Here is a 22,544-nt window from a genome sequence, read left to right as displayed (position 1 = left end):
GGCCCAGTCTTTGTTGAGGGGCCCAAAAGTCCTAAAAAAAAAAAAAAAATTTGGTTCATGCCAGACTGCTAATGTCATGTGACATGGGGGGCACACACAGTCAGTCCTAATACTGTCACAGTCAAAAGTTCTCTGCTTATATTTATTGGTGAGAAACTCTGTGCCAGACCGTGCCGGTGTCATGTGACATACCAAGCTAGTGCCATGTGCTGTTTTAGATGTGCACTGTGCAGCACTGAATGCTAAGCCCTAACTCATCCAGCCAATCCCACTGCATCAGAAAAGGTCCTGCTGGGGTTACCACTGTTACCAGGTCACTGCTCTGGTGGTGGGGATTGTTTCTGGGTAGGGCTAACTATAGGTGCATGCAGCAGAAACCCGGAGCAGCAGGCACGTGAGGATTTGATCATCTGTGCGGCTGCACACACTGCTCTCTTCAGTCTTGAGGCTGTGTGACTCATCTCACACTGTATCCATGCAGCCTTGGGCAGACAGCATCCAGTCTGCTGGTCCCCTTAGCCCTGCTCTTTCTGCTGTGGTCCTAAGATCAACTAACTGAAGTTTGTTAGGGCAACAGTGCTTTGTAGAAAGGTGTCAGTGGGAAGAATAAGTCAGTGCACAGACGCCCCTCCCCATGCAGCATTGTCTAGTGCAGGGTGAGAGGGAACTTGTTCCTAGCAAATAAGTGACATGTGCTGCTGTGGCTGATGTAATAGTGGCATGCTGATACTTCACACATTAAGGTAAGGTTTATTTGTATTGTTTTTTTTTCTCTGTCTCAGATTTTACAGCTTCCCAAAGTAGTTCTGCTGTTCCAGTCAGTAAACTTATATCTGTCTGCACCTCCATGCTTCCTCCTCAGTCTTTACCTTGCTTTGCTCCTGTTGGCTGCCCTAAATCTCTTTAACCAGCTAACCTCATACCAGAATCACATTCAAAAGCATATTAAATTAATCCACAGTGGAGGAATGTATATATTTACTTTTTAGTACTGCTTAGGTCCAGTTTCACATATTGCATTTTTTTTTTAAACGATTAGCCCAGCAGTGGATGATCCACTGCTGGGCTAATCATTTTTTAAAAAAATTATAAAATAAATTAATTTAGTTGCTTTTTGGGATGTTGGGGTAGAGAGCAAAATTGCATGGGGGGGGGGGGGGCAAGAAAATGTTTGCCCAGGGTCCAGTCAATATTAAAGATGGCCCTGATTGTTTCAGCCCTTGAATACCTGACGCGTTTCGCCTGACTCAACTTTATCAAAGGTAGCGTGTACCATCCCTCAGGCAGATGTTAATATCCCAACTGGCGTCAAATACCCTCCTCACTTCCGATACATTGTCATCTGTTAACAATGTATACTGCTTAAAGATGTGTGCTCACATATTAACATGTTTTTATTTATTATATTGTTCCAATGTATCCTTTTTAAAAGTTAAGTATATTAAAAATAGGAGCAACATATTTATAGAAAAACTAAAACACAAGTCCGAAGAGCTGTATCCTGTAATCCTGACAACTTGATGAATCTGGAAAATATAACTTAAATAGTTATGAGTAATACAATCGAGAATTGTACATATATCTCAAAATATATACAGCTGAATGTGTACAATTTCTAGGAAGTCTTTTTACAGTATTAAATGTTTATTACGTACACAGCAGCACTCACATTCATATACAATTTATTATAAATTACCTAATATGCGTTAGCTTATTGAATTTGAGCTCATATACCATTTAGAGAAGGCAATTAAAGGAATGGGAGAAAGTCTTATAAAGTGCCATTGTTTTTTGTATTCAAAATACATATGTGCACACATTTATATAGTGTTCTTTGTATGTGGGGGAAAACAATGGGTACATTTTATTTGAAAAAATAACAACTGGATATGATTTCTGTACCAAATAATCATCATATATAAAATAGTAGAGAATATTTACAACACAAGGAAGAGTGAGCAGTTAATAATTAATTAATTGTTTGATATTGAGTCTTACCTTGGGAACACACTGCAAACACATCATTAGGAGATTCCTTTTTCGTTTTAAACGTAGGATCGAGTTCTTCCGCAATATTCCTGGGTGTCCGGAGCCTACAACAGATCAAAATCAAATGGCAAATTAGAACGCATTCTTAAAGGGACATGATTCAGATAAAGCAGTGAGGCCAACTTCCTACACTTGCGGGCATCAGATCAATATTATATATAATCTTAAAGGGACACTAAATGCAACATTTTTATTTTATGGTTCAGATAGAGAATACAATTTTTAACAACATTACAATTTACTTCTATTATCTAATTTGCTTCATGAATGAGATATCCTTTGTTGAAGAAATAGCGATGCACGTGGGTGAGCAATTCACACAAGGCATCTATGTGCAGCCACCAATCGGCAGCTGAGCCTATATGTTTTTCAGCAAAGGATATCAAGAGAATGAAGCAAATATAATAGAAGTAAATTAGAAAGCTTTTTGTAAAATTGCATGCTCTTTCTACATCATGAAAGAAAAAAAAAATGGGTTTCATGTCCCTTTAAGGACTGCATATTCATTTATGACAAACAAACAACTAATTTATTTTCAACAAATGTCACCAGGTCAAATTTAGGTAATCTTGCAGGGTACCCTATCTGTCTGCTATTCTCCCCTATTTAGGTAATCTTGCAGGGTACCCTCTGTCTGCTATTCTCCCCTATTTAGGTAATCTTGCAGGGTACCCTCTGTCTGCTATTCTCCCCTCTAGAGAGATCATTTTAGTCACCTTGTTTGCCCACCAACTAGAAGTCCCCCAAAGCACACATTTTTAGTTGTGATTTTTTCCTGGGGCCAAAAAAACAACTAGTGCAGAGGGCTGCCAGTTAGCCATCCCTGGGATAGAACATACAATTTTAAACAACATGCCAATTTATCCTATTTTAAACTTCGCTTCATTGTCTTGACATCCTTTGTTGAAAGAAGCAGCAATGAACTACTGGGAGCTAGCTGAACACATCAAATGAGCCAATGACAAAAGGCATATATGTGCAGCCACCAATCAGCAGCTAGCTCTCAGTAGTCCAATGCTGCTCCTTAGCCTACCCAGGAAAACTTTCAAACAAAGGAAACTAAAAGAACAAAGAACATTAGATAATAGAAGTAATTTAGAAAATGTATCCTATGTGAATCATGAAAGTTTAACTGACTTTACTGTGCCTGTAATGCCTGGTTTAAAATACAAAATGCTTGTTTATTTCAATGTAAATAGTAACAGATTTGCACAGAGGATATTGAAAACTTTTTCTTTTTTTTTTGGTCTGGATCTGAACTTTTATAGCTGACGAACAATTAAATTATAGTTCAATCATCAGTGGATTTATATCCTATTATTAACAGGAGCTTTGTGGCTCATATGGTACTTTTGTATGATCACCTAGGAAGGAAAGTCCCATGCAGGAAGAGAATTAAGCAACTGCTTTCATCTTAGTACTTGAGAAAAAATATGTAATGCCAGCTGCTTTTCTTTGTCATTCAAGAATTTCAGTTTGTATGCCAGGATACTGGTAACTGATTTTTGTGACAATCTGAGCTTATTAGCAATAATTATAATACATGTATATACTGTATATATATATATTTTTTTTTTATGTGTATATATATATATATATATATATATATATATACACTGCTCAAAAAAATAAAGGGAACACTAAAATAACACATCCTAGATCTGAATGAATTAAATATTCTAATTAAATACTTTGTTCTTTACATAGTTGAATGTGCTGACAACAAAATCACACAAAAATTAAAAAATGGAAATCAAATTTTTTAACCCATGGAGGTCTGGATTTGGAGTCACACTCAAAATTAAAGTGGAAAAACACACTACAGGCGGATCCAACTTTGATGTAATGTCCTTAAAACAAGTCAAAATGAGGCTCAGTAGTGTGTGTGGCCTCCACGTGCCTGTATGACCTCCCTACAACGCCTGTGCATGCTCCTGATGAGGTGGCGGATGGTCTCCTGAGGGATCTCCTCCCAGACCTGGACTAAAGCATCCACCAACTCCTGGACAGTCTGTGGTGCAACGTGAAGTTGGTGGATGGAGCGAGACATGATGTCCCAGATGTGCTCAATTGGATTCAGGTCTGGGGAACGGGTGGGCCAGTCCATAGCATCAATGCCTTCGTCTTGCAGGAACTGCTGACACACTCCAGCCACATGAGGTCTAGCATTGTCTTGCATTAGGAGGAACCCAGGGCCAACTGCACCAGTATATGGTCTCACAAGGGGTCTGAGGATCTCATCTCGGTACCCAATGGCAGTCAGGCTACCTCTGGAGAGCACATGGAGGGCTGTTCGGCCCCTCAAAGAAATGCCACCCCACACCATTACTGACCCACTGCCAAACCGGCCATGCTGGAGGATGTTGCAGGCAGCAGAACGTTTTCCACGGCATCTCCAGACTCTGTCACGTCTGTCACATGTGCTCAGTGTGCACCTGCTTTCATCTGTGAAGAGCACAGGGCGCCAGTGGCGAATTTGCCAATCTTGGTGTTCTCTGGCAAATGCCAAACGTCCTGCACGGTGTTGGGCTGTAAGCACAACCCCCACCTGTGGACGTCGGGCCCTCATACCCCCCTCATGGAGTCTGTTTCTGACTGTTTGAGCAGACACATGCACATTTGTGGCCTGCTTGAGGTCATTTTGCAGGGCTCTGGCAGTGCTCCTTCTGTTCCTCCTTGCACAAAGGCAGAGGTAGCGGTCCTGCTGCTGGGTTGTTGCCCTCCTATGGCCTCCTCCACGTCTCCTGATGTACTGGCCTGTCTCCTGGTAGCGCCTCCATGCTCTGGACACTACGCTGACAGACACAGCAATCCTTCTTGCCACAGCTCGCATTGATGTGCCATCCTGGATGAGCTGCACTACCTGAGCCACTTGTGTGGGTTGTAGACTCCGTCTCATGCTACCACTAGAGTGAAAGCACAGCCAGCATTCATAAGTGACCAAAACATCATCCAGAAAGCATAGGAACTGAGAAGTGGTCTGTGGTCACCACCTGCAAAACTACTCCTTTATTGGGGGTGTCTTGCTAATTGCCTATAATTTCCACCTGTTGTCTATCCCATTTGCACAACAGCATGTGACATTGATTGTCACTCAGTGTTGCTTCCTAAGTGGACAGTTTGATTTCACAGAAGTGTGATTGACTTGGAGTTACATTGTGTTGTTTAAGTGTTCCCTTTATTTTTTTGAGCAGTGTATATATATATGTATGTATGTATGTATGTATGTATGTATGTATGTATGTATGTATATATATATATATATATATATATATATATATATATGTGTATGTTTGTAAGTATGTAAAGGATGTCAGCACTAGACCTAGAGATAGGGTGACCATATTGCCGCTTTAAAACGGAACACATATGAAAAATGCATATGTCAGGTTTCTTATAATGGAACATTATTCAAAACATGTCTTAAACAGCCCTGACATATGTGTTTTTCATATGTGTCCCTTTTTAAAGCGGCAATATGGTCACCCTACCTAGAGAGAGTCTTTTGGAAAAAAGTGAAACATGTAGGAAAGATTTTGATGGAGTCACATTTGTGACGGGACATAGTGCTCAGTATCCTTTAATATGTCAAATTGTACGCAAACATTTTTTAATATCAGCTGCTGATGACAAGCTAGTTAATATTGTCAAAAAAAGCTTGAGGTGTTCTTACAGGAAGAGTTCTACCCTGGGCTCAATTTTGGCTCCTACTCTCTTAAGATCTCAATCAAATCCCAGTGGTACATGGCTTAAACATTTAGGCATGTACTAATGCGGACACCAAAAATGCAAACCATGTGACTATGTGAAAGTAACAAAAAAACTTTACGAGTACAGTCACAAATAAAAGTTACAACATTGGTGCCTGCATGAACTGTACATCTAAATATGTAATCTTCTTGATTGAATGTACCCAGGGTAAAATCCAATATGTCGGTCTCACTTCAAGGGATATTAATACCAGAATTAGAGAACATCTCTCCTCTTTTAACACCAAAAGATCTTCCACACCAATAGTCCAACATTTTGGCGTTTATCATGAAGGAAACTTAAATAGTTTAATGTGGTGTGCGATAGAAAAGATCTTGAGACCTAAAAGAGGAGGTGATATGGATAAATTACTGGCCAAACGCGAGGCATTTTGGATTTTTACACTGGGTACAAGATTGCCCTCAGGTTTAAATTCCAGGTATGATGTCATGAACCACTGGGAATGATTTTGTTAACAATTTTATACATGATTGAGAAATACAGTTGTGCTCATAAGTTTACATACCCTGCAGAATTTATGATTTCTTTGCCATTTTTAAGAGAATATGAATGATAACACAACAACTTTTCTTTCACTCATGGTTAGTGTTTGGCTGAAGCCATTTATTATCAATCAACTATGTTTACTCTTTTTAAATCATAATGACAACAGAAACTACCCAAATTACCCTGATCAAAAGTTTACATACCCTGGTGATTTTGGCCTGATAACATGCACACAAGTTGACACAAATGGGTTTGAATGGCTATTAAAGGTAACCATCCTCAGCTGTGATCTGTTTGCTTGTAATTAGTGTATGTGTATAAAAGGTCAATGAGTTTCTGGACTCCTGACAGATCCTTGCATCTTTCATCCAGTGCTGCACTGACGTTTCTGGATTCTGAGTCATGGGGAAAAAAAAGAATTGTCAAAGGATCCGTGGGAAAAAGGTAGTTGAACTGTATAAAACAGGAAAGGGATATAAAAAGTTATCCAAGGAATTGAGAATGCAAATCAGCAGTGTTCAAACTCTAATGAAGAAGTGGAACATGAGGCGTTCTGTTTGTTAACATACTGCAATCATCTTGCCATCAATTCTGACCAAATTTCCTGTGCCTTTGTAGCTCACACATTCCCAAAACATCAGTGATCCACCTCTGTGTTTCACAGTAGGAATGGTGTACCTTTCATCATAGGCCTTGTTGACTCCTCTCCAAATGTAGCGTTTATGGTTGTGGCCAAAAAGCTCAATTTTGGTCTCATCACTCTAAATGACTTTGTGCCAGAAGGTTTGAGGCTTGTCTCTGTGCTGTTTGGCGTATTGTAAGTGGGATACTTTGTGGCATTTGCGTAGTAATGGCTTTCTTCTGGCGACACGACCATGCAGCCCATCTTTCTTCAAGTGCCTCCTTATTGTGCATCTTGAAACAGCCACACCACATGTCCTGTATTTCACCTGAAGTTATTTGTGGGTTTGTCTTTGCATCCCGAACAATTTTCCTGGCAGTTGTGGCTGAAATTTTAGTTGGTCTACCTGACCGTGGTTTGGCTTCAACAGAACCCCTCATTTCCACTTCTTTATTAGAGTTTGAACACTGCTGCTGATTTGCATTCTCAATTCCTTGGATATCTTTTTATATCTCTTTCCTGTTTTATACAGTTCAACTACCTTTTCCCGCAGATCCTTTGACAATTCTTTTGCTTTCCCCATGACTCAGAATCCAGAATCGTCAGTGCAGCACTGGATGAAAGATGCAAGGGTCTGTCAGGAGTCCAGCAACTCATTGACCTTTTATACACACACACTAATTACAAGCAAACAGATCACAGGTGAGGATGGTTACCTTTAATAGCCATTCAAACCCATTTGTGTCAACTTATGTACATGTTATCAGGCCAAAATCACCAGGGTATGTAAACTTTTGATCAGGGTCATTTGGGTAGTTTCTGTTGTCATTATGATTTAAAAAGAGTAAACACAGTTGATTGATAATGAATGGCTTCAGTCAAACACTAACCATGAGTGAAAAAAAAGTTTTTGTGTTATCATTCATATTCTCTAAAAAAATGTCCAAGAAATCATAAATTCTGCCAGGGTATGTAAACTTATGAGCACAAGTAAGTATCTTGAGTAATATCCATATATGCATTTTATATATGTATATATACATTTAAAATAACATGTTATAAGTTTTTGGATATTCATTAACAGTTTGGGACCTAGAATTGAGCCTAATATAGGAGATATTATGGGTATGGGATTAATCCGTAATACAGGGTTTTTCAGATTGTTTGATTATATGAATCAATTGTATCTATGCAGTTTATACGCTAGGATGGTTTTGATATATTATAGAAAATGTACTGGTCTCATATTCTGTATGATACTGTATGATCACTGAGCCTTTGACTAGAGACAGCAAATATTTGGGACAATATATATTATCAGGATACTGTAGATGTTCAGATTATATATCAAGAAGAATGGGGGGGGGGGGGGAAAGAGAGGCGCCTGTGTGTACCAGTAGCAGAACAGGTGTAAGTCAAGAAAAGAAACCCTGATACAGGGTACTCACATTTACTTACATTTACACACAGACAGTGCTATTAGACGCAGACTGGGAATTTATGCAGCCACCCAGCTAACTGATCTCCCAGATACAGGAACACAACAGTGCTGGGAACTTCAAAGCTTGATACTCCCAAATGGGAGTGATTGGTATATAGTAGGCAGTACAAGGTTCCAATATTAAAAGGTTTATTAAAATATCATTAATAAAAACAGGAACCAATAAGGTAGAGTATGCTAGCTGCCCTCCCTATAATTTGCTACTGTTTCATCAGGCATTCATTGATGGCTGCAGTTAGCCTTTAAATACACAAGCCTTACCAATCATGATACAAACACCTGGAACCTCCTTTGCAGAGGAGTGGTGCCAGTAACTTAACCCTTTATTTAGGGTGCATATTTAATTTACAAGATAGTTATAGCCAGAGGTACTTGATATGTGCAAAACACTACGAAAAACCTAGATTGTAAATAAACAAACAATCATCATATAGTACTAATGATAAAAAATAAACAAACATCTGATGATTCAATCATGAGATCCTGAGTATAGCTTTATCTCATCACCAAAAATAGTGAATACAATAAATGGCAATCATCAGTGTTTAAACATCTTTCTTACCAATCTGATGAAAAAAGAATTGTATATTTATAGCGGGCCAAAATCTGTGATCGATATGTGTTAAAACTTATACGCAAAGGGAAGCGTGTTGACAGCCAAAGTCACTACGAAAAGGATGTGTGTGAGAAGGAGCGCTGTACTCAATAATAAGGATTGGTTAATGCATATCTAAAACCAGCGTCTCTTGAACACAAGGTGACGTGTAAAAAAAGGAGGAGGATAATTTTAACCACTCACGATAACATACAATAAATAATTCCCATTTCTAGTGGAAATTTTTTAGCCACAGGATATCCTCCCTCCCTCATTAAGAATAGTCAAGAAAGAGCCAGAGACATAGATAGAACTATTATGCTCAAAGACAAATCCAAAGATACTTTGCCAAGCAATGAATCTGGAAATAATGCCTCACAACCACGTTTCATAACCCAATATAATACAAACCATAGAGCCATTAAAAAAATCACTACAAAAACATAGGCATATTCTCCAGAACTATACTGAAACAAATTTTAGATCCCCAACCTCTTATGACTTTTAGGAGAGCCCCTACCCTAAAGCAAAAACTTGCCCCTAGTAAGATAGTAATGTCCAAAAAATCTGGGGTAAGAAAGTCGATACTGAAGAATATTTCTTCAGGTATTTACAGGTGTGGACATCCTAGATGTTCAATGTGTAAATACATTAAACACAAGTCCATGACTGTGACTGCTAACACTACAGGAGAAGTATTTAAGATTAGGGGCCGAATCACCTGTAATACATCATTTGCAATATATGTACTATCCTGTAAATGTGGTCTCCAGTAATTAGGCCGCATGACACGTAAAGTTTGCACCAGATGAGTGAACATTTACATAAAATAAAAAATAAATCACTTATCCACAGTGTGCCTAGACACCATCTTCAGACACACTGTGGCGAACCGTGTAGTTATCACATTACTGCGATTGAAAATATTCTATCTTCTCATCAATACAATAGGTCAACCAAACTAAGACAAAGGGAAACCTTCTGGATTTATATGTTTCAATCTTTATTTCCTACAGGTTAAAATGAAGTAATAGATTCAGCTGCTTTTATCTGATATAGGATATGTTTGTCATTACTACAATTAATGTTTTTTAATTGTACACTGGAGTTTAGTTGTGCATATTTGATTTATGCATGTTGATTTTTACTATTGTCTCTTCATTTTTTGACTATTTGGAGATATGAGCCTTGATGTGTGCAAATTGATTCTAGATATTATCAAATTTATTACAGGCAAGTTTATTACAAACACCAGACCCCACTCCATGTACACAAAGACTGTTATTTAATATAGGTCCCTTATTTGACCAATTTTCTTTCACACTATTGAATTATTTAATACTGATATATACACACCTTCTAGGTAATATACACCTGTCCCCCACCACCACTTTATTAAAATGACACCTTTTAATGGCTAGAAAAAATGTAATATCCTGCCAGCTATTAGCACACATTTATTTACTTTAACATGAGCGTTTCTAGTTGTCAGTATTTGCAAATACAACCGTTATTTTTTTTATTTTTTTTTAATTAAATACCACATTAGGTATCCGTGTCACGCTGACGATAAAAAGACCTTCTTTAGAAACTTACAGCATATACTATATATGTCAATTATGGTTTTACATACCATGATCTAACACCTTAGACACATAACCCCCCCTCCCCCTTAGCGTGATTGGCTAGAATCATCCTCCCTATATTACATAACATTACGTAAGCCAGGTTACTGGCGAAACATGTTAGGGGATTGTGGGTGTGTTCAATTTTAGTTCGTCAGTATTCATATCAGTACTTGTTGCGGAAAATATGACTTATCTACTAATGTTAAAAGAAATAACGATGTAATTTAAGCATGTCCGTTTTACTTGAACCTACTTTAGAATCGTAGTGTCGATAGGGGGAATCTAGATGGGCGTTTAGTATCCATATGTATACAGAGGTATAGGCCGGTAATTTCATGCCCAAAGATATAGTGCAATGGCCATAAATATAAGTAAGGCTCAATATCAACCAGCAATCTAATGTGCAATGATACGCTATAACAGCAGCATTAGTAAATCTATAAGGTTATAGACTGGGAACCACGGAACAGCAGAAACACTATAACTTAACATATATATATCTCAATAGTGGTATAGGCCGGTAATCAAACTCTCAAGCGCATTTCTCTGAGTATTTATATTTATATAACCACTTGCAGGAGATTACAAATTTATATGTTGGAACTGCTTTAACCTATCTCATTAGAAGGTATAGGACGGTAACACAAAAAATCTTTTATCTAAGAATACGATACAACTGTAACCAATAAAGTAACTAGTACCCACAGGTTGAGAACTTAACACCTGTCAAATGCGTGCACAGCTTTGTCATACAAATAAGGGCTTTAGGCTGGTAACTTAACCGCAAATGATATGCAGTAACTGAGCTGACTCATATGAGTAATGGTACAAGCAGCGGAATAGGCCAGTAACGAATATAAGTTAACCCTATCCACCTAGTTACAGTGAGAGACAGATACCGTTCAACATACTATACGGATAATAGCCGCATACTAATAAAGGTACTGAGTGGTTAAACAACAACTTAAGATCGTAAATAATAAAACGGATACTTATAAGTAGACTCAGAGACATAGATAACGGCATAGACCAGTAATCTAGTGATTTAAAACTTATACATTTAGAAATTATAAATTATAGTAACTCTATTTTTATATATACAAATAAGTAGAAATTGCTGGATTCATTTATAGTGCGTGGTATAGGCCGGTAACACGCAGGAACGCTAAACCATATATATTTGCGGTAACACAGGCAGTCAACCTATTACCTCTACTACAAGGTAATTCCAACCCATACACTGTATTACAGGTATACTGTGGTAATTTCTAACAGCTTCATATTCTATTCTATTTAAATACATTAACCACTAAAGGTAAAGGCCAGTAACTCTCTATTTGGGAACTTGAGATTATAGCTGCAGGCTCAGACCAATAGTGTGTAAAGTCTGTCACCCTATATCTATCTATATGCCTAAGTTACAATTGATATATGAAAACTATTAATAAGACATATAATTGTTTAGTTATAATCCATTTGACCTTACATTAACCAGCAGTGGTACAGGCTGGAAAACCGAAGTGCATAACCTTACTAAAGCATTGTATATTCAGATTTAAGCTATCGTGCTGATTTGCATAAAATACTAGTAATAGTGACTGGTACCTCACCAGCAGAATTAATCCTATTGCTCTAGTTCGAGGGCATCTCGGTTCATACTAGTAAGCCATTACAATAGCCAATATAATAGGCTAACACTAACTCCCTTTTCTCTATTTTTTTTTTTTTTTTTTTTTAAATAATTTTTATTGAGGTTTTGCAGGAGAAAAAAAAAAGACATACATATAAATATGCAGATGAAACTGTTACATAACAGCAAGACGTAGCGTCATACAGAAGCATGAGTACAGCATATTAATCAGTGACCATTAACATCAAATGAATAAGAACAACAATAGTATGTCATATGAAGGGTACCAAGGCTAAACAAACCTCACGTATTTTTTGTTTTATAACACAACGGTCTATCAACATTCAAAAAGAAAAACAATAATATATGAGAAAGACATAGATTGTCGAGTTATTAATGAATATCAGGCGAGAAATAGAGCAACTCAACAGATAAATAGCATATAGTACAAGAAAAGTAAGGAGGGGGAGGAAAGGAAGGAGGAGGGGGGGAAAGAGAGGAGGAAAAAAAAAATAAAAAAAAAAAAAAAAATTTATGACTTCCCACTACTAAGTCCAAAAGATGCTATAATATTTGGTCCCTGCAGGAGAACCCACCGGCGATCGGCATTCACCCCTCAAAAGTGATATCACTAATGATCTCAACATATGAGGTAGAAGATATTTCTAGCATGTAATGACCTCCCCTACTAGGCTTTGTCGCCAGGCTTCCCAGCATAAACAGTGGATCGTGATTTTATTATTAGCTGCAAAAACAGCGCATTCCATGGTTTCAATATGTGCCATCGTGGACTTAATCTGACTCCATCTTGGGCCCTTAGATTGGAGCCATGCCTTAGCGATATTTAATTTAACAGACATGAAAATATATACACACAGTAATTTTAAATGTCGAGGCATCTTGTCAGTGAATAAATGGAATAGCGCTGCTGCCGGCCGGTTAGAATCTACTAAGCCTAGCTTGGTGCAAAAGTAGAATGCCCTAGTCCAGATTCTCTGGATCCTGGAACACTCCCACCACATATGGGCCGGCGACCCTACTTTGCCACATCCCCTCCAACACATAGGGGAGTTTGTTTTGGAAATCTGGAATAAGCGTAGGGGGGTATAATGCCATTGTGTCAAGATCTTAAAGTAGAGTTCGAAATAGGTAGTACTATGAACCGTACTTTTAGTTAGTAAGGCTGCAGACCTCCATGCCTCTTCAGGGGCATTAAAATGTAGAGCACCCTCCCAATGTGAGATATAAAAAGACTTGTTGTACGTGGGTGCCTGTATCAGAGCAGAGTAAGCAAGAGAGAACACTCTTGGGGCAAGGTATCTTGCATCCCAAAGCTTTTCCCACAGAGTACGGGATCTTAGGGGTCCTGAAGTGAAGCCCCAAGAACGCAAGAAATTTCGCAATCGAAAAAACTCAAAGCTCATCAGGGGCGAAGGAGAGAATTTATTTTGGAAGAGGGTAACCGGGATCAAGCCCTCATCTGAGAACAAATCTCTTACAGACTGAATCTCAAGCGCTCTCCACTCTAAAGGATGTGGATCTGCTAAAGCACCCAGTAAGCCTGTGATAGAGTGGGCCGGAGAGGGGTGTGGAGCAATTCCACTCTTATGATGAATTCTGTCCCAAAACTTTAGGTTAGAAGCTATGATGTAATTCAAGCTTAACTCCGGTTTCCTGGAGTGTCTTGGGATCCAGATTAGATCTCGCAGACTGAGTCCCTTTGGTAGGGACGCCTGTTCAATTTCCGCCCACCTACTTTCAGGGGGCTCTAAACCCCAGGCTGTGATATGGGCCAACCTGGATGCCTCATGATAGACCGCTATATTGGGGGCTGCCGCTCCACCTGCTAGTATTGGATATGACATAATTTTCATCGCGACTCTAGGACGTTTCCTTTTCCAAATGAAATTGTTGCACAGTCTCTGAAACTGAGAAATTATACTCTTAGGAATAGGGAGAGGAAGGCACCGGAAGAGATATGTCAGCTTTGGCAGAAGGTTCATTTTGATAGCAGCTATCCTGCCCCACCAGGAGATATTGGGTGAATCCCATTTCACAAAGTATTCTTTGAACTTACCCAATAGGGGGTTAAAATTAGATGATATAATAGTAGAGATATTGTGCGATAAATACACCCCCAAATGTTTAAGCCGTGTAGAGGACCAAACAAAAGGGAACTGTCGCTTTAATGCCTGAAAATCTAAATTGGAGATATTTAAAGTGAATGCTTCAGTTTTAGAGTAATTAAGTTTGTACATACTTATTTTCGAAAAGGTTTCTAGTAAATTAAATAAGCTTGGTAGAGATTCCAACGGATCGGTGACCAAAACAGTTAAATCATCCGAGAACAAAACTACCTTTTGGTTAGTTTCATGCAGTGTAATCCCCTTTATCCCATCGGACCTCCTAATGGCTTCCGCGAGCGGTTCCATCATAAGAGCGAAGAGCAGGGGGGATAACGGACACCCTTGCCGGGCTCCGTTTGTAATTTTAAATTCAGGAGACAAAAACCCTAATCCTCGCACTCGGGCAGAAGGGTTAGAATATAACGCAAAAACTTTAGTGCAGATAGAAGGTGTGAATCCAAGATGCAGGAGTACCTCTCTCATATATAGCCAGTCGACTCGGTCAAACGCTTTCTCGGCGTCAAGCGACACCGCAGCGCATGAGAGACCGAGCCGACCCGCTTCAAAAAATATATTTAGTAATCTTCTAGTATTATCAGGGCTTTGTCGCCCCAAAGTGAATCCCACCTGATCAGGGGTTACTAGACATGGGATTATCTTATTTAAGCGCTTAGCCAGAATCTTGGCGTATAACTTTGCATCTAGATTTAGAAGGGAGATCGGTCTAAAGTTGGGACAAGCGTCCGAAGATTTCCCAGGCTTAGGTAAAGTTACAATAGACGCCTGGAGGAATTCGTTTGGAAAGTAGCCCAATTGTTCTGCTGAGTTAAACACCCGTGCGAGGAGAGGAGTTAAGCTAGCACTAAAAGTTTTGTAAAATAAGTCGGAATACCCATCCGGGCCAGGGGATTTCCGAGGCTTGAGAGAGAAAATGGCATCTTTAACTTCCTCGCTGGACATTGGAGCTTCTAAGGTAGCCACATGTTCCTCGGAAAGTGTGGGCAGAGATAGATTAGATAAGAACAATCTAATATCTACAACCCTAGGGGGTACTTGACCTCCCAAGGTTTGCAGATTATATAGGTTTGCATAATATCTGGCAAATTCCCTCCCTATATCATTAGGGTTAGTTAGTTTACTATTGCCAGTAATTTGATAAGGAATTCTGGCCTGAGCAGTTCTCTCACGCAACTTCCTCGCTAATAAGTAGTCAGGTTTATTCCCCTTAAGATAGAATAGTTTCTTGTTTTCCCGTAATCTATTCTGGACTCTCTGGTTTTCTAGTGTTCTAAGATGTTGTTGCACTGAAGAGATTCTTGGTAAAAGAGTGGGGTCTAGATTTAGCTTGTGCAGGTTTGTCAAGGACCTGAGCTCCCTATGTAGTTGGGCCAAAGATATCGAAGATTCCCGTCGAGTTTGAGCCTGGAGTTTAATGAATAAACCCCGCAGATATGCTTTAAGGGCTCCCTTTTCTCTATTTTGAGAATTTTCTCATCCTCTATCCACATAAGGCAATTCATAAACCTTATGTACTGATATGAGACTGAAGTTAATTTTAAATGTGTGTCCTTGTGTAAATATACGGTTTTAGTATTTCTATTAAAAGTTAAATTTTATTTGTAAATGTTCTGTACTCCATCTGAGAGTCTGAAACTATCTATCTCACTAATTTCAGTAACAGGAATGTGAGTGCTATACAGGTGTACTACAATATCAGTTTTTTACTGATCTGCTTTAGTCTCCCTATATTACATGTCACCCCTTATCCTTGAGATGTCGCTATCAGACATATATTATTCTACCTCTTTTTTAGTAGAGCGTCACTCTATACACATTTAGATATCAAGAATATCCCCTTCACATATTACCACTGTAGTTGATCACGATGTTTTCTTTACTACGATAAAATTCATTAGACAACCCCCCTCCTTTAGCGTGAGTGGTTAAAATTATCCTCCTCTTTTTACACGTCACCTTATGTTCATGAGACGCTGGTTTTAGATATGCATTAACCTATCCTTATTATTTAGTACAGCGCTCCTTCGCACACACACACACCCTTTTTGTAGCGACGTCGGCTGTCAACACGCTTCCCTTAGCGTCTAAGTTTTAACACATCTCGATTTTGGCCCGCTATAAATATACAATTATTTTTTCATCAGATTGGTAAGAAAGATGTTTAAACACTGATGATTGCCATTTATTGTATTCACTATTTTTGGCGATGAGATAAAGCTATACTCAGGATCTCATGATTGAATCATCAGATGTTTGTTTATTTTTTATCATTAGTACTATATGATGATTGTTTGTTTATTCACATATCTAGTTTTCTGGTGTTGTTTTGCACATATCAAGTACCTCTGGCCATAACTATCTTGTAAATTAAATATGCACCCTAAATAAAGGGTTAAGTTACTGGGACCGCTCCTCTGCAGGGGAGGTTCCCAGGCTAACTGCAGCCATCAATGTATGCCTGATGAAACAGCGTTTTGAAGTGCTGAGAAACGCGTAGCAAATTATAAGGAGGGCAGCTAGCATACCCTACCTTATTGGTTCCTGTTTTTATTATTGATATTTTAATAAACCTTTTTATATTGGAACCTTGTACTGTCTACTATATACCAATCACTCCCATTGGGAGGATCAAGCTTTGGAGTTCCCAGCACTGCTGTGTTCCTGGTGTTCCTGTATCTGGGAGATCAGTTAGCTGGGTGGCTGCATAAATACCCAGTCTGCGTCTAATAGCACTGTCTCAGTGCTCCAAGGAAATGTGAGTACCCTTTATCAGGGATTTTTTTCTTGACCTGTTCTGCTACTGGTACACACAGACGTCTCTCTTTTTTCCCCCATTTTTCTCGATTTCTCTACACTAAGCTATGAGGAGAGTGCTGCCAATCTTAGTGACTGTTACCCACATTCTGGAGGAGCAGAATCGTATGTTCCTAATCTGTTTGGATATTGAAGTTATTGGGACACTCTTTTTTAGAGACCTTTTTTTTTTCTTGTATAAATCCTTATTCCTAAGAAATATCTTAAAGGTGTATGCACGTATGTGTGTATGTATATATATATGTATTGGCCTTTCCTGTTTTACAGATTATATCAGTTTATCTATGCAGTTTTCATGCTAGGATATCTCTTTGATATATTTAGGAACCTAGATTGTTCTCATAATCTGAACAGTATCTCGCATATATATAGATTCTTAGTTTGATAAACCTTAAACAATATACATTTGGTACCATATTAAATGTATTTATTGTGTATATTTACTATTATTTTCCTGTTCCCATATGCACAAGATTGACATAAATGTCTGTTTAAACTGAAGCATAATAATATTAAGTTGGTATATCTGGAAGAACATCCTATAATTTGAGTATATTGCGATGCGATTGTATTAGTCTGTATATGCAGTAATGAAATCCGTCTTTTTAATCCATGTAGATTAATTTAACATACTGCCGCAATTTTGCGGTAACTTTCGCATTGTATTAATTATATACATATATGTGTTTGCTACTTTGAGTACTTTCAGATATATCGCTAATATTGTTAGGATATTTTTCCCTTATGTATCAAAACGATATCGATACTTAATTTCATGTTATTAGGATTTACATGTCAGAAATAACTTTAGAATAAGTTACATTTGTCTTCTTGTACTCTTGTAGAAAATGCTCAGTTTAGATAGATTATGATACTTTATGGAGTAAATACAATAAATTTAGTATGTTTTTCATATGTTAGGATAAGTTATAGATTTAGTCTTAAATCGTAATATATGTATAATCCTTCATAATGGAACATGATTTGTTGCTCATAAGCTATCTGCGATAGCTATTACTCTCTGTAATGCAAATGTAAATATATATGTTTAGCGAATATGACTATGAACTACCTTCACATTGTTAATTGTACATACATGAATGAATGGGTACTTAAGAGATACACAGAGGTCTCTGATGTAATAGGGAGTTTCATTTTAAAAGGTTACTTACCTTGTGGGGCGGGTAGGTTTTTTAGCCAATCTTAACATAGAATGTGGTTTTTAAATGATTGGGAATGTATACACTATAGATTAGGATTACGGATTTGAATCTAGAGCGTAGTGCTACGCGCTAGAATGTATGTCTAGAATGTAACGGAGGGTTGCTACACCTGTATTTTATCCTAATGAAATAAAGCATTGAAGTTTTATATTATCGTTCGGACATCACCCCCTTTCTCTTTTTTCACTTTATATATATATATATATATATATATATATAAAGTCAAAAAATATATATAAAGTGAAAAAAGAGAAATAATATTGTTTTTTTCGGCCGGTACATTGATGACTTGGTGTTGGTGTGGGATGGGGACCCTCAATCGGTAGCTAGGTTTCTTGAATACGCCAATAGCAATCGATTCAATCTATCATTCACTATGTATGAAAACACACACACTATTAATTTTTTGGATGTTTCTTTAACATTCAACACTGAGACACATTCAATTGAGATTGAATTATACAGAAAAAGCACAGCGGGCAACACGATATTGCACTCAACATCATGTCACCCTAAACATACTATTGAGTCCATTCCATATGGACAATTAGTAAGAACAAAACGTAATTGTACTATAGATTCTAAATTTCAAATACATGCAGAAAGTACCAATCAGCGTCTAAAAGCCAGAGGGTACAATACAGAACTTCTGAACAAAACCAAGGCAAGAGTAGATCTCTTAAAAAGGGAGGATCTAGTTTATAAAAGTAATACACGGGAACAGAAAGAATACACTAAACCAATCTTTATTACTAATTATAGTAAGGATTACAATAAGATCTGTAACATTGTACAGAACTGTCTTCCCATCCTTGAAAGTGATGTAAAACTTAAAAAAATTGTGGCCAATGGTTGCCTCTTTTCAGCACGAAGAGCGAAACTCTGGGGAGCATTTTGGCTCCCTCTATGTTACCTACAAGTGATGGTCAGACATGGCTTACAAAAAGGCTAGGTTGCTATAAATGTCATGGTAAAATCTGTAAAACTTGTTCTCATATTGAACAAGGAAACAGATTCAAATCTAGTACAGCTGGAAAAGAATTTGACATACGTTATAGAATTACCTGTAACACCACACATATCATATACCTTTTGACATGTCAGGGATGTAAGAAACAATACGTGGGGCGCACGAAACGTGCCCTACGTGACAGGGCCCTCCAACATTTGAGGGACATAGGAAATCCAGATTGTACCACTCCAATAGCAAAACACTTTAGACAGGAACACAATTCAGACGACTCATTATTGACTATACAGGGCATAGATCATGTGCCAAGACATAGAAGAGGGGGAGACAGGGAGAGACGTTTGGACCAGAGGGAAGTGTTTTGGATTTTTAATTTAAAGACCAAGCACCCCTCTGGTCTAAACTCTATTATGGATGTAGATTTATTTTATTGAATCTTTAAAAATTCTTCCTTTTTAAGTGTAATTTTGATAAAAGATAGATTTCAAATGTGAAGTCTCAAATATCAGTATGCATTGCTTTTCAAATATTCTAAACATAAAGTTGTTTCAAATATTCTAAATATAAAGTTTTTTGCTTGAATTAGTTCTTTTGCCCACAAGGGGTTAATAAAATACAGGTGCCTGCAATTATCTTAACTCCTTACCTTTAAATAGTACTAGTAGGTGTGGACACAAACTATGCCAGCGAACAAGGGCTAAGATTTGGCCGAAACATGTTTGGCTATTTTAGTCCTGAACAACTTGTTGCAGGCCTGTGACTGTTGTTGTTTTTTCATGTTGGAACTTTTAACTTTTTGATGAATACATTTTGAACTTTTTAACTAATTTTTTAAGTCCTCTTTCTGGAGTAGCGGGATAGCAGAGTGTGTTTACTATATATATATATATATATATATATATATATATATATATATATTTATATACATATATATATATACACACACACACACACACACACACACACACACACACACATATACATATACACACATATACATACACACACACAAATACATATACATACATATATACATACACACACACACAAATACATATACACACTCAAATACATATACATACATACATATATGCAAAGATACACCAACAAATATACATACAGGTAGAAAAACTATTTGGATTTTTGAATATTTGCATCTGTAAAATGGGACAGTTTGGAGAGGTTCTGTAACCAAGTGTAAACAACAATTTCTTATTTAGGTATTATTAGGTATTTTATACTTTAAGTTTTCAGGATATATATATATATATATATATATATATATATATATATATATATATATATATATATATATATATATATATACACACACACACATACATACATACATACATATGTATATATATATATATATATCTGATGTGGTGCCACTCTTCAAAAAGGGAAGCAGGGATGTTCCAGGAAGCTATAGACCAGTTAGTCTGACAGCAATAGTGGGGAAGATATTTGAAGGGATTATAAAGGATTATATTGATGAGCATATTCGTGTAAACAAGATTATGAGTTCTAATCAGCATGGTTTTATGAGAAATAGATCATGTCAAACTAATCTAATTAGATTCTATGAGTAAGTAAGTAAAAATATAGATAAAGGGGAATCAGTTGATGTGATATACTTAGATTTTGCAAAGGCGTTTGATACAGTGCCACATGAGAGATTAATGCACAAAATTAAGGGACTGGGAATATCTGAAAATGTTATTTTAAGCATAAATAACTGGATAAAAGATAGGGAGCAACGAGTAGTAGTAAATGGATCATACTCAGATTGGACAAAGGTAATCAGTGGAGTCCCCCAGGGATCAGTACTGGGCCCTATTCTTTTAAATATTTTTATAAATGACTTGGAGAAAGGATTAAATAGCGACATCTCTATTTTTGCAGATGATACTAAGTTAAGTAAGGTCATTAGGTCAGCACAGGATGAACTTTCGTTACAAAGGGACCTGCAAAAATTAGAAGTATGGGCAGGTAAATGGAAAATGAGATTTAATACGGGAAAATGCAAGGTTCTACATTTTGGAAGTAAAAATAAGCAGGCAACATATTATTTAAATGGGACAAGACTTAGCCAAACACAGGAGGAAAGGGATTTGGGGGTAGTATTAGATAACAGGCTAAAGATGGGTGCACAATGCAGGGCAGTGGCTTCAAAGGCTAATAAGATGCTAGCATGTATTAAAAGAGGCCTTGATTCAAGGGAGGAAAGCATAATTCAGTCACTATATAAAGCCCTGGTAAGACCTCACCTTGAGTATGGAGTGCAGCCCTGGGGACCGATCACAAAAAAAGATATTGCAGAACTAGAAAAAGTTCAGAGAAGGGCCAAAAAGCTAATAAGGGGATTGGATAATTTAAGCTATGAGGAGAGGCTAGCCAAACTTGGTCTGTTTTCTTTAGAAAAAAGGCGCTTAAGAGGTTACATGATTACTTTATATAAATCTATTCAAGGCCCATATACAGAGATGGCAGAAGCTCTGTTTATTCCAAGAAAATTGTTTGTGACCAGAGGTCACAATTTAAGGTTGGAGGAAAGGAGATTTAATCTCCTGCAATGGAAACGTTTTTTCACTGTAAGAGCAATAAAATTGTGGAACTCATTACCAAAGGAGGTAGGGAATGCCAATACCCTAGATACATTTAAAAATTGTTTGGATACATTTCTGTCTATAAACAAAATTCATGGATATGATTGCTAGTATTAAATGGGTCACCTTTTAGTGGTATTATTTAAGCTTAACAGGAGCTTTTTGTATATATTTTAGATTTGTATAGATTGAACTCGATAAACTTCGGTCTTTTTTCAACCTCATCTACTATGTTACTATGTTATGTTACACACACATACATACACACACACACACACACACACACACACATATATATATATATATATATATATATATATATACATGAAAAGGAAGAAAATGATAGAGAAAATAGGGCGCAAATAAATATAGAAAAGAATTATAAAGAAAGAAATCAATTAGTTTAATTATGATAATAATGTATTATCGGTGAACTAATAATGTATAAAATTCATATGTAAATAGATAAAATAGTTCTGATGAAAAATATAAATAAATAAAT

The 22,544-nt window shown here is 37.3% G+C and overlaps 1 protein-coding gene across 1 annotated transcript in view; it reads right to left on the bottom strand.

Moving 5' to 3' along the window:
• LOC128638460 (trichohyalin) overlaps positions 1–22,544 on the bottom strand; it is a 395,299-nt gene that overhangs the window by 3,505 nt on the left and 369,250 nt on the right. The window contains exon 12 of the mRNA XM_053690418.1: positions 1,999–2,093. Coding sequence (XP_053546393.1) covers positions 1,999–2,093 — 95 coding nt within the window. The remainder of the gene's footprint in view (positions 1–1,998; positions 2,094–22,544) is intronic.

This window comes from Bombina bombina, chromosome 8 (genome assembly GCF_027579735.1).
Source record: "Bombina bombina isolate aBomBom1 chromosome 8, aBomBom1.pri, whole genome shotgun sequence".
In the NCBI taxonomy this organism is placed as follows: Eukaryota; Metazoa; Chordata; class Amphibia; order Anura; family Bombinatoridae; genus Bombina; species Bombina bombina.
This window is presented reverse-complemented; position numbering and strand designations above follow the sequence as displayed.